The sequence below is a fragment of the Manis pentadactyla genome, chromosome 19 (assembly GCF_030020395.1).
Source record: "Manis pentadactyla isolate mManPen7 chromosome 19, mManPen7.hap1, whole genome shotgun sequence".
NCBI lineage: Eukaryota > Metazoa > Chordata > Mammalia > Pholidota > Manidae > Manis > Manis pentadactyla.
Genome location: NC_080037.1, coordinates 6,807,047 through 6,818,339, shown reverse-complemented (window position 1 = coordinate 6,818,339; position 11,293 = coordinate 6,807,047). Strand labels below are relative to the sequence as shown.

Below are 11,293 nucleotides of genomic sequence, written 5' to 3'. Positions count from 1 at the left end.
TGGCCTGTGGTTCTCATTGGTTAGCAGAGGGTGAGCAGGCTAAGACCTAAGGTACATGAACAGCTACACTAGTTTGGGCAGAAGGGGGAAAGGGAGTATTCTTTGGTCAGAGCTGGAGAATGAAAGGAATTCTTGACTGCTCTTCCTGCTGCTGAGATCTACCTTTGTCCTTCAGCGGGATGCCTTTGTCCTTCAGCGGCCTGCAACATGCACAAGAAAAGGTTTTGCAAGGCCAGCGTTCCCCGCCCTCTAGAACTCTTCCCATACCTATGTGGAATGCTGGATGCTTCTCCACTGATCTACAGGATGGACCCACCAGACCCTGCACTTTTCTACTCAAGCATCCTTGCTCCGGGAAGGATCTGTGCTGAAAGCCTGGGGGCCATGCGATTGTCAGATTTGCATCCTTGTGGGCTACAGGATGGGGCGACGGGACCCTGTATTTCAGGGACATGCCTTAAAGCAATGGTGTAAAGACAATTCTGGTCAAGGCTGGGAACTGGCGTTCCTAAAGTTGGCTGTGTTTCCATGGTGCCGGCGGTGGAGCCAAGGGGGGCGGGTTCACGCAAGCGCGGAGGAAGCAGGTGGGTGGCTTCTGTGTGGGTGCGCAGGCGCCGTGAGAGAGTGAAGCCGGTAGCAGGTGGCCGGGCGGGACCAACAAAGATGGCGGCGGCCCCTGCGGCGGGAGAGACCTGGGCAATAACTGCGGCTAAAACTGCAGCCAGGCCCGCAGGGGCGCTGCACAGGGGAAGTAGGGGGTGGCCCTGAGCTGGGGCCTGGCCCCGGCTGGCCTCCCCCGCCGCCTCACCGGGGGACAGGTACGGGCTGGGGTGTTATGGCGTGGGGGTGGGGATGCCGAGAGAAGACTGCCTCAGGCCGGAGAGGATGAACTCCACAAAGGCAGAGGAGAGGGGGGCCCAGCAGGCCTGGGAGAACTGGGCTGGAAAGACAGCATCCTTGGACCGCGGGGAATTCGCCGCCGGACCCTGTAGCCAATCAGCAGCCTTGGCCTTTCTGCCCTCGAGGGGGGCGGACCCGGGCTGAAGCCTGATGTGGTGAGAGGGGAGCAGGGATTAGGGGTCAGGGAGTTGTTCATCCTCCCTCCCCGCCACTGCCCCCCGAGCCCCACCCCTACGTTGGGAGCTCAGGAGTCGGGGAGGGAGTCATTCGCAAGTCACCCATTTATTCTGTTTTATTTGCATTCCGGCGGTACCGGGGTTTGAGGATGGAATGCTGTCTTTGGGGCTTGCATCCAAATCCCCATTTGACCAGAGGTCTTAAGTGACCCAGAGTACATCCCACTTGACTAGCCAGTTATGGGGACCCTTGTCATGAGCACTTAGATTATGGACCTAGCTGAGATAGGGACTATCATTGGCTTTTCAGTGAAGCTGTATTCTGCAGGAAGCTGGTGAGGAATATACATTCAAAGCCGGGGACTGGTATCATTCATTCATTTATTTACTTAATGGATACTAAGTATTTACTTTGTGTCCAACACTATGTTAGGCACTGGGGATGCAATGACATATGGATCACGGTTCCGGTCTTCAGTGCAAGTAAAAGCTAGTATGGTAGCTTAGGTTCCCACCTCTGTCCACGTTCAATTGCTGACCCTCTCTTCTCCTCCCAGGTCCAGTCCGTGGTGTCCGCAATGCCCCAGGCCTCTGATCACCGGCTGGGCCGGACTCGAGAGCCGCCCGTCCATGTCCAGACCAGAGTGGGACCCAAGCTACCATTTGCCCCCCGGGCCCGCAGCAAGGAGCGCCGAAACCCAGCTCCTGGGCCGAACCCCATGTTACGACCTCTGCCTCCCCGGCCAGGTCCTCCCGAGGAACGGTTCAAGAAACTGGAGCTGGGACGAGGACGGCCCTCTTGCCCGCGTCCCAGAGGCCCCCTTCGGGCAGATCACGGAGTTCCCCTGCCAGGCTCACCACCCCCGACTGTGGCTCTGCCTCTTCCATCCAGGACCAACCTAGCTCGGTCCAAGTCTGTGAGCAGTGGGGACTTGCGTCCAATGGGGATTGCCTTGGGAGGGCACCGTGGTGCTGGAGAGCTAGGGGCTGCCCTGAGCCGCTTGGCGCTCCGGCCTGAGCCACCCACTTTGAGACGTAGCACCTCTCTCCGCCGCCTTGGGGGCTTTCCTGGGCCCCCCGCCTTGCTCAGCATACGGACGGAGTCCCCTGTTTCCCATGGCTCATTCCATGTGATATCTGCCCGGCCTTCTGAGTCCTTCTACTCAGATGACAAGATGGTGAGGACTTGCCAGCACATGTGGCCTTCCACGCCCATGCTCAATGCTTCCATCTTCCTTGCCATCGTTCGGCTTTCCTGCTCCCTTTTCCCCCAGGTTCCTTTCTTCCCCCCGCATTACAGCAGTTCCGGCTCTCCTTTGCTCAAGTACCCTTGAGCCTCACACCCTTTGCAGGTCGTGACCCCGTAGCATGGTGTGCCATTTCAGTCCCCAGGGGGTTAACCTAACCATGTGGAATTCTTCTTTGGGTCTCCGGGCCCTTACTTTGCCTTGCTGCACCTTCTCTCCTAGGACGTTGCGGAGGCCTAATTAATCTCAGGAGCTGAAGATGGGCGGGCTCAGAGCGTCTGAGCTGGGGTGGTTGCCCATTTCCCGAGCTAAGTGAGCTAGGCTGGCTGCAGTTGGAGCCATCAGGAGAGGGTGCAGGAAGGGGCCACGGGGGCAGGAGGAGGCCTTGGGGGCAGCAAGGTGGGGGTGGGGAGCAACTGGGCAACCATGCCAGTGCTTGGGGAGTTGCCCCAGGAGCTGCAGCGCCGGCTAGCTGGGCAGAGGAGTAAGTGGGGAGCAGGTGGGACAGCCATGGCCGAGTCCGTGGTTCACTCAGCTGTGATGGGCTTCCTGCTCATGGCCAGTGAGGTAGGGCGTCCCTGACACCCAGTGAGGGAAAAAGGGTAGAGTTTGGGGGTGAAGTACAGGGTCGGGGAGGTGGAGGGCAGCACGCTGCTGAAAGGCTGAAGTGCCAGGTGAGCTACATGGGGCCCTGCTGACTGCGTTCTGACCTTCCAGGCTCATCACACTTTGCTTCTGGGCTCTGGTCATGTTGGCCTCCGAAATCTGGGGAACACGGTGAGAGCCAGCCTCCTGTCCTTCCTCTCTGAGAGAATGTGAGGTGGGGGGTGGGGGTGGGGGTACCTGCGGACTTGGGCAAGGGGAGCACGGCGGCTCTTCCCAGCCTCCAGCGCGCCAGCCTGGAGAGGTAATGGCAGTGTCTCTGCTGCTCCCCAGTGCTTCCTGAATGCTGTGCTGCAGTGTTTGAGCAGCACTCGGCCTCTTCGGGACTTCTGTCTAAGAAGGGACTTCCGACAAGAGGTGCCAGGAGGTGGCCGAGCCCAAGAGCTCACTGAAGGTGGGGCAACACCTCCTGCACCCTCCTTTCAAGGCCCCGTGCCCCCGGTGCCTTGCAGGTGCATCTGCCAGTGCTGGTGGCCCCAGTTCTTCAGTCTGGCAGTTGCGTCTGTTTTCCCCCGTGCCTGCTTTCCTAGAGGTTGTTGTCTACCCCCTGAGCCTCCTCTCGCTTGCCTCTTCCAGTCATTAACCTGCTTCCCTTCCCCATTCCCACCCCAACAGCCTTTGCAGATGTGCTTGGTGCCCTGTGGCACCCTGACTCTTGCGAAGCTGTGAATCCTACTCGGTTCCGAGCTGTCTTCCAGAAATACGTTCCCTCCTTCTCTGGATACAGGTGGGAAAGCTGGAGGGTATGGGATTTCTCTGTGGCCATGCTTGGGGGTAGGGCCAAGCAGGGGTCCTGGCAGCATTGCTCTGAGCCTTCAGATGTTGTTCATGCAGGCAGTAGGGGCCAGTGTCTGGGCAGGAGAGAGAGGCTGTGGATAGGCGGGGATCGCTTGCCCATACTCTGTGTCTGGCTGTAGCCAGCAGGATGCCCAGGAGTTCCTGAAGCTCCTCATGGAGCGCCTTCACCTTGAAATCAACCGACGAGGCCGCCGGGCTCCACCAGTCCTGGCCAAGAGTCCAGCTCCCTCTGCACCCCGCCGCGGAGGGGCTCTGCTAGAAGAACCCGAGTTAAGGTAAGGTCACTCTCCCTTCCTCTTCTGTCCAGTAGTTTATCAGCAGCATTCATCCTTTGCAGGACTGAGCTAGTGAAGACTGAGAGAATGTAGGGTCCAGAGAAACGCTTAGTCTAGAAAATGGTTTGAGAAGCAGTGCAGAGGTAGGAGGTAGGAAGGAGGAAGAGGGAGGCTGAGGGGTGCAGATGGAGGCAGGACAGTGTGAGGGATGTCACCATATTAAGAGAGGCGGAGGATTAATTTTCAACCAGGGACAGAGTTAAACACCAGGTGGAAGAAGTGGGCATGTTCTTCACTTATCTACGTTACTTTTTTTCCCTCTCACCTTGGATTGCCCCCAGGAAGTTCTCCAAAGCATTACTCCTTTGGTTCTTCCTTGAAATTTAGAGAAGGATCTGGGGTATGGTGGGGCAAAGGGCTCTGTGGATCATCTCCATGGTGTTGGGGGTGCCCAGTGTTCCTGCTGTCTCATGGGTGCTCCCCACTTCCCTTGATCTGTGGTAGTGATGATGACCGAGCCAACCTAATGTGGAAGCGTTACCTGGAGCGAGAGGACAGCAAGATTGTGGGTATGGACCGCGACAAAGCAATGGGGGAAAATTAGTGTAGGTGGGTGCAGGCTTGGGAGAAAATTAGTGTAGGTGGGTGCAGGCTTGGGAGAAAAACTATGTTGAGGGGTTTGGGAGCAAGACTGAATGATGAAAATGTGGGAAAGGTATGAGGGGTTTGTTAGGAGTGTTGGTCATAGGAAAGGAAGGGTCAGGCAAAGGGGTGGGAATCCGAAAAAGCATCTCAGGCATTCCACAATGACTATTTATCTTACCCTTTGCTTCTATCTAGATTTGTTTGTGGGCCAGTTGAAAAGTTGTCTCAAGTGCCAGGCCTGTGGGTATCGCTCCACCACCTTCGAGGTTTTCTGTGACCTGTCTCTGCCCATCCCCAAGGTGGGACTCCAGGGCCGATGGGACGTGGGTTCTGGGGCCCAACCCTACTTACCTAGAGTGTGGGCGGGAACCCTGTGGGCCTCTGGAGCAGAACTGAAGCCTGGATTGAATAAGAAAGGAAATGTCGAACATGCTGATGCACCCTTCTCTTTCCCCCCAGAAAGGATTTGCTGGGGGCAAGGTGTCTCTGCGGGATTGTTTCAGCCTTTTCACTAAGGAAGAAGAGCTCGAGTCGGAGAATGCCCCAGTACGTGGGGGTCCACAAGGGATATAGTAAGGGTGGGAGACCTGATGTGGGGGCCGCTCCATAAGGGTAAAAAGGGTTGCATGATGTTTTGTTATGGGGAATAATATTTTTATGTCTGTGTTATAGTGGAGTCTCAGATATGTTCTAGTAACCCTAAGGCCAAGTGGCCCAGAGAATACAGAAGTAATGCGGAGCGGAGCATAGTAAATTTGTATGTGAACTGGTATCAGAAAAGCCTACTGAGTTAAGGAGCACATTAACCTAACATTATTTGGCATTTATTCAGGTGTGTGACCGATGTCGGCAGAAAACACGAAGTACCAAAAAGTTGACAGTACAAAGATTTCCCCGAATCCTCGTGCTCCGTATCCTAATCTTCGAATTTTTATTTCTCCCGCCCATTCTTTTTCGTTCTCCATGTTTGCAGAGGCTGGACATTTGGGAATTGAATTTTTCTTAGGAAAAGCCTGCCACTTCACCTCTCCCTGCCCCTACCGTGGTCCCGGTGTTTGTTCAGGGAGGGGAGTAGACAGCATTCAAGACTTCAGTCCCCCTCAGAGGCCCTCTGCCTCCCAAATGCTCCTTAACCAGGGTTTAGATCTTAACCGATTTTCCGCCTCCCGAGGCTCCATCAAGAAAAGTTCAGTAGGTGTAGACTTCCCGCTGCAGCGACTGAGCCTAGGGGATTTTGCCAGTGACAAAGCCGGTGAGTCTGGCAGGGAAGGTCCTAAGGAGTCCTGTGAAGGGGAGGGAGAGAGTGGGAGCAGGACACAGCTCTAACTGTAGAATTTGCTCATTTCTAACTGCACAGGAAGCCCCATATATCAGCTGTATGCCCTTTGCAACCACTCCGGCAGCGTCCACTATGGCCACTACACAGCCCTGTGCCGGTGCCAGACTGGTTGGCATGTCTACAATGACTCACGGTAAGAACAGCCTCCTGCTCAACTCCTGCCCCATTCCCACTGCAGCCTGACACCTTTCTCTGATCGAAACCTCAGGAGAGCAGAGTGCCTGGTCAAACGGGAGGTGGGCGGTCTCATCTCTTCTTGGATGCTGAGAGGTTGATCTTGTGGGGAGGGGGTAATACACATGAATGATCACAACCCCTTCTCCATCTCCCTTCTTCGTAGTGTCTCCCCTGTCAGTGAAAACCAGGTGGCATCCAGTGAGGGCTATGTGCTGTTCTACCAACTGATGCAGGAGCCACTGCGGTGCCTGTGACACCCCCTTCAAGCCCTGGCACCTGTGACACCCTTTCAACACCCTTAAGCCCCAGGCTCCCCATTTACCTCAGAGACGTCTATTTTTGTGTCTTTTTAATCGGGGAGGGGGGAGGGGGTGGTTGTAGTTCCCATTATTTTTTTTATTAAAAACTACACTTCCACCTGGAGGCTCCCTTGTCTCCCATTCCCATGTACAGAGCTCCCCAGGCCCTTGACCGTGTACAGCCCCCAGACCCTGTTACAATCTCACTTTTTGTGAATAAATTTATTAAGAAAAAGTGATGTCCTTATTTGTATTTGTGGAGATTTGCATTTTAGGGGTGGGTACAGAACTGGGCCCAATTGTCTTACTGGGACCCAGTGCCCTCTCCGAATAGATGGGGGTGCTCTCCGACCGTCGGGTGGGTGTGGGGATCGTGGTGTCAGACCCAGACACACGGATGCCAACGTTTGCCCAAGCAGTGAAGATTTATATTGGGAGGAAACTTGAAATTTGTGATGCTGCGGGGAAGCGTGGAACCAGAGTGCAGGCACCGGGGCGACGGGTTTGGGCGGCCAAGGAGGGCTGCCCCTCGAGGGCGAGGCACCCAAGGACCCCTGTTGACAAACACTGGGTACGTTGCCGGGCGGCCCCAGCTCCCGTAGGCCCAGGCCGTTGCTAACATCAAGGAGCTGTTTATGGAGCAGTCTCCCCACGGACCAGCCTCCAGTGTCTATTCTCCCCACAACCAACGCTCACGGGGCCCTCCCTCCAGGGTTCTCACCCTAGCGGGGCCTGGGAAGCTCGAGCTGGGGAATGCTAACCGGGATTCTGCTCTCGCCGCCCCAGCCCTGGGGAACGCGGTGCCGGATACAGCAGCTCCCTTCAACCTGGCACCGAAGCAGTTAACCTCCAGCCCTCCAGCGCGGCCTTTTACCACCACATCCGTCCGCCTTTGCGGGGGGAGTTGCTGCCAGTTCAATGTTTTCATTGGCGGGTGTGATCCGGGGCCTTCCAGGACCCACCAATCCTGAAGCAGGGAAAATGGGGACGGAGGCATGCCGCAAGAAAGGAGTGGACGGAGAGTCGGAGGGACCGAAAGGGTTGGGGGCGGAGGCAGCGACTCCAGGGGAGGTGCAGGAGGCGGAGCGCGTCAGAACTCCGGCGGCGGGTCGCGGCCCCCAGCCCTGTGCCGGCAGATAGCGTGGGTGGGGCGCCTATCTCCTTCCCTGCTGCGCCGACCGAGTGTCTTGAGACCTCTACCTCCTCCATTTCCCCTGTTCCCTCAGTAGGTGAGTCTTGGACCCTGGACGGGGACCTCACTGTTCCCCCACCCATCCGTGGGCTTTGCCTTAGTTTCCCTTAAAGCTGTGAGTGGCCCGGGGTGGAAAGCGGGCCCGGAGGGGCTTGTGGAAAGAAAGCAGGGTGCCCCCTGCTCAGCCTGTCCGTGTCCCTCCGCTCCCCCAGGCTCCCCATGGGCCGCACCGTCGTTGTGCTAGGCGGAGGCATCAGCGGCCTGGCCGCCAGTTACCACCTGAGCCGGGCCCCCTGTGCCCCCAAGGTGAGTGCCCCGCCGTGCGAGTGGGAGCCTCCTTTAACACTCTCCGCACGTTTCCGTAAGAGGAGAATGCACCGCCCCTTTGTCCCGTGGCTGTAGGTCGCGCTGCAGTGTCCCCCTCCTGTCCCCAGGTAGTGCTGGTGGAGGGCAGCGAACGCCTGGGAGGCTGGATCCGTTCCGTACGAGGGCCAGGTGGTGCCATCTTTGAACTTGGACCTCGAGGAATTCGGCCGGCGGGGGCCCTGGGAGCCCGGACCCTGCTCCTGGTGAGCGGTTTGCGGAATGCCTCGGAGGGGTTGCCTTCACCCGAGGACAGGGTTGAGGGGAGGAAGTGTCTTTGGTGGGTCAGTCCCTTCCTTAGTTTCTCCTCCTCCTGAGGACGTGTGGAGAGCAGGTTTCTGAGCTTGGCTTGGACTCAGAAGTGTTGCCTGTCCGCGGAGACCATCCAGCTGCCCTGAACAGGTTCCTGTATGTGGGTGGCGCCCTGCACGCCTTGCCCTCTGGCCTCAGGTAACACTGTCACCCCTTTAGCGCACTCCTACTTTGCTCCCATGCTCACATCCTTTCCATTCAGCTCTACCAGCAAAAAAAAAAAAGATTCCTCCTCACTCATCTGTCCTCTGCACAGGGGGCTGCTTCGCCCTTCACCTCCCTTCTCCAAACCTCTGTTTTGGGCTGGGCTGAGGGAGTTGGCCGCGCCCCGGGGCAGAGATCCTGATGAGTCTGTGCACAGTTTTGCCCAGCGCCGCCTTGGACCTGAGGTAATACTGCCCAAAGGCCCCCAGATCACTCTCCTCCCAAACCAGCTGCAGAGCCCCTTACTCAAACCAACCACCTAGGGGCTTTTTTATATCATTTGGGAAGGCCCTCTTCTTCGTACCCAGTAACCCCCAAAACTCAGTGTTGGCGGTGAATGCCTTCACTTCCCATCCTTCTGTTGTGGTGGTACTGCTCCCAATCCAAACCCTACCCCACCCGCGTTCCCTACCAGGTAGGGACAGTGGAAGTTAATCAGTGTAGCTTATTCCTTGGCCTCTCAATTCTAGTCTCACCCTTAAGGTGGCGTCTCTAGCCATGGACAGTCTCTGCCGTGGAGTGTTCGCAGGCAACAGCCGTGAGCTCAGCATCAGGTCCTGCTTTCCCAGTGTCTTCCAGGCTGAGCAGACCCATCGTTCCGTATTACTGGGGCTGCTGCTGGGGGCAGGTGAGGGGCGGATTGGTTCAAGGGGTGAAGATACTAAGGACTACCAGAGTAAAGGACTGGAGGCAAGGGGTGCTATTCCATTGATTCTTCTCGGCTTCCTCCTCTGCAGGGCGGAGCCCACAGCCAGACTCAGCACTCATCCGCCAGGCCCGAGCTGAGCGCTGGAGCCAGTGGTCACTCCGGGAAGGGCTGGAGACGTTGCCCCAGGCGCTTAACACCCACCTGATTAGTAGGGGGGTCAGTGTTCTTAGAGGCCAGCCGGTCCACGGGCTCAGCCTCCAGGCAGAAGGGCGCTGGAAGGTAGGTGAGCCCCCTAGAATGTAATGAACCTTCGCCTAAATGTTTTAACCAGACCAGGGCTGGCAGGACTGAAGTTACTCATTGTTTTCCTGCCCAAGTTATTTAAATATAGGCTACCCCAGGTCCTTAGACCTTATCCGTGGACCTTCCTCCAAGACCTGTTTGATCCAAGACTGGATGGAAGTAGCGCCTATAGGTGACTCAGAGGCAGGGGAAGGAATAACCCAGCTCCGCAAACCATTGCAGAATGGCCACGCTGGCTTCTGTCTAGCCACTTCCTGATTAATGGAGTGATTTTTGTGCCAACTATAGTCAGTCTCTTCATCCTGGGTCAGCTCGCAGTCTCTCCTGCCACTTGGTGCCTGGGAAATTGAGGCAAAATCCCCATTATCTCTCTGTTTCTCAAATGTTTTCATCCTGTCAGGTGTCTCTCGGGGACAGCAGCCTGGAGGCTGACCACGTCATTAGTGCCATTCCAGCTTCAGGTAATGGCCACCCTCCCTCTCCCCAACCAAGGTGGGGCAAACTGTAGATTCCCGGAGCAGCAGGACCATACCATGCCCTTGAACGTCATCCCTATGGGAGTCTAGTCCTTAGAAAGGTTACTGAAACTGTAGCAGGAAGGCCTCCTGAAGCCAGCCTCTGCCTGCTGTCCTCCAGTGCTCAGCAAGCTGCTTCCTGCGGAGGCTGCACCTCTGGCTCGCACCCTGAGTACCATCACTGCTGCATCTGTGGCCGTGGTCAATCTGCAGTACCAAGGAGCTCGTCTGCCTGTCCAGGTGTGACACCAAGGAAGCAGAGACCCGGGCTCAACTGGAACCTTTCCCTCCTGACCCGGTGTTTTCCTTTTCCCAGGGATTTGGACATTTGGTGCCATCCTCAGAAGACCCAGGTGTCCTGGGAATCGTGTACGACTCAGTTGCTTTCCCTGAGCAGGATGGGAGCCCCCCTGGCCTCAGAGTGACTGTGAGAGGCAGGGGGCTTTGCATCGTGTGGGTTTCCAGAGGGCTGCCCTGTGCCTCAGTACATGTAAGGCCAGGCTGGTCAGTGCCATGTCCTCCCTAGGTGATGCTGGGAGGTTCCTGGTTATGGATGCTGGAAGCCAGGGGCTGTGTCTTGTCTCAGGAGCTGTTCCAACAGCAGGCACAGGAAGCAGCTGCCACACAGTTAGGTCTGAAGGAGCCACCGAGTCATTGCTTGGTCCACCTACACAAGGTGAGTTGGGATGAGCACCCCTCAGCTCCCCATTGAAAGCCTTTAAGGCAGGAAATGGTCTATTTGTCGCTGTCCACCCAGGCCTGGGACATCAATAATAAACTCTTCCTGTGTCCTTTCTTTTCTCCCCAGAACTGCATCCCCCAGTATACACTAGGCCACTGGCAAAAACTGAGTAAGTTGGGAAAACAGCTGCCCGGAGGTGGACCAATGAAATCAGACCTCTAACTGTTAACACTGCTTTTATCTTTTCCTTCCAGAGTCAGCCACCCAATTCCTGGCTGCTCAGAGGCTGCCCCTGACTCTGGCTGGAGCCTCATACGAGGGGGTTGCTGTTAATGACTGTATAGAAAGTGGGCGCCAGGCAGCTGTCCGGGTCCTGGGCACAGAACCTAGCAGTTGAGCCCCAACTCACATCAGTTCCTGCCCCTGCTGGCAGGGGATTCTCTCACTCATGAAAATAAAAGTTGCTGGAGCTAGGCTTGACCTGGCTGTTGCCACCTACAGCATATAGTGGGGGTCAGAGACAGGCAAAGGGTGCCTGAGATGCAGAAAACGGG

General features: G+C 56.6%; 2 protein-coding genes and 1 long non-coding RNA gene across 9 annotated transcripts; 2 read left to right on the top strand and 1 right to left on the bottom strand.

Moving 5' to 3' along the window:
- Window positions 1–144: 144 nt before the first annotated feature.
- Window positions 145–6,754, top strand: USP21 (ubiquitin specific peptidase 21). Of its 4 annotated transcripts, none has more exons than XM_036922773.2 (13): window positions 145–818; window positions 1,634–1,993; window positions 3,041–3,100; window positions 3,260–3,380; window positions 3,602–3,713; window positions 3,904–4,059; window positions 4,564–4,628; window positions 4,900–5,003; window positions 5,164–5,250; window positions 5,537–5,615; window positions 5,849–5,956; window positions 6,062–6,176; window positions 6,384–6,754. In XM_036922773.2, exons 2-13 carry the CDS (start codon window positions 1,655–1,657, stop codon window positions 6,472–6,474), a joined length of 1,437 nt encoding a protein of 478 aa, XP_036778668.1. In that variant the 5' UTR covers window positions 145–818; window positions 1,634–1,654; the 3' UTR covers window positions 6,475–6,754. The 4 variants fall into 4 exon arrangements, with proteins under 4 accessions (XP_036778668.1, XP_036778667.1, XP_036778666.1 ...); XM_036922772.2 differs by having other exon boundaries at window positions 1,634–2,254; window positions 6,108–6,176; XM_036922771.2 differs by having other exon boundaries at window positions 1,634–2,254.
- LOC130681705 (uncharacterized) lies at window positions 6,595–7,412 on the bottom strand. Its single transcript, XR_008994963.1, has 2 exons — window positions 7,281–7,412; window positions 6,595–7,073 (listed from the first exon to the last, which is right to left on the bottom strand). It is a non-coding gene; the product is annotated as an uncharacterized LOC130681705 (long non-coding RNA).
- Window positions 7,413–7,533: 121 nt separating this feature from the next.
- On the top strand, window positions 7,534–11,214 carry PPOX (protoporphyrinogen oxidase). Of its 4 annotated transcripts, none has more exons than XM_036922788.2 (13): window positions 7,534–7,748; window positions 7,924–8,017; window positions 8,146–8,280; window positions 8,409–8,524; window positions 8,643–8,775; window positions 9,074–9,218; window positions 9,328–9,518; window positions 9,943–10,003; window positions 10,179–10,297; window positions 10,374–10,484; window positions 10,584–10,733; window positions 10,866–10,908; window positions 10,994–11,214. In XM_036922788.2, the coding sequence occupies exons 2-13, from the start codon at window positions 7,931–7,933 to the stop codon at window positions 11,134–11,136; spliced, it is 1,434 nt and encodes a 477-aa protein (XP_036778683.2). In that variant the 5' UTR covers window positions 7,534–7,748; window positions 7,924–7,930; the 3' UTR covers window positions 11,137–11,214. The 4 variants fall into 4 exon arrangements, with proteins under 4 accessions (XP_036778683.2, XP_057351089.1, XP_036778684.2 ...); XM_057495106.1 differs by having other exon boundaries at window positions 7,557–7,590; XM_036922789.2 differs by lacking the exons at window positions 7,534–7,748; window positions 7,924–8,017 and having other exon boundaries at window positions 8,171–8,280; window positions 8,393–8,524; window positions 9,061–9,218.
- Window positions 11,215–11,293: the final 79 nt, after the last annotated feature.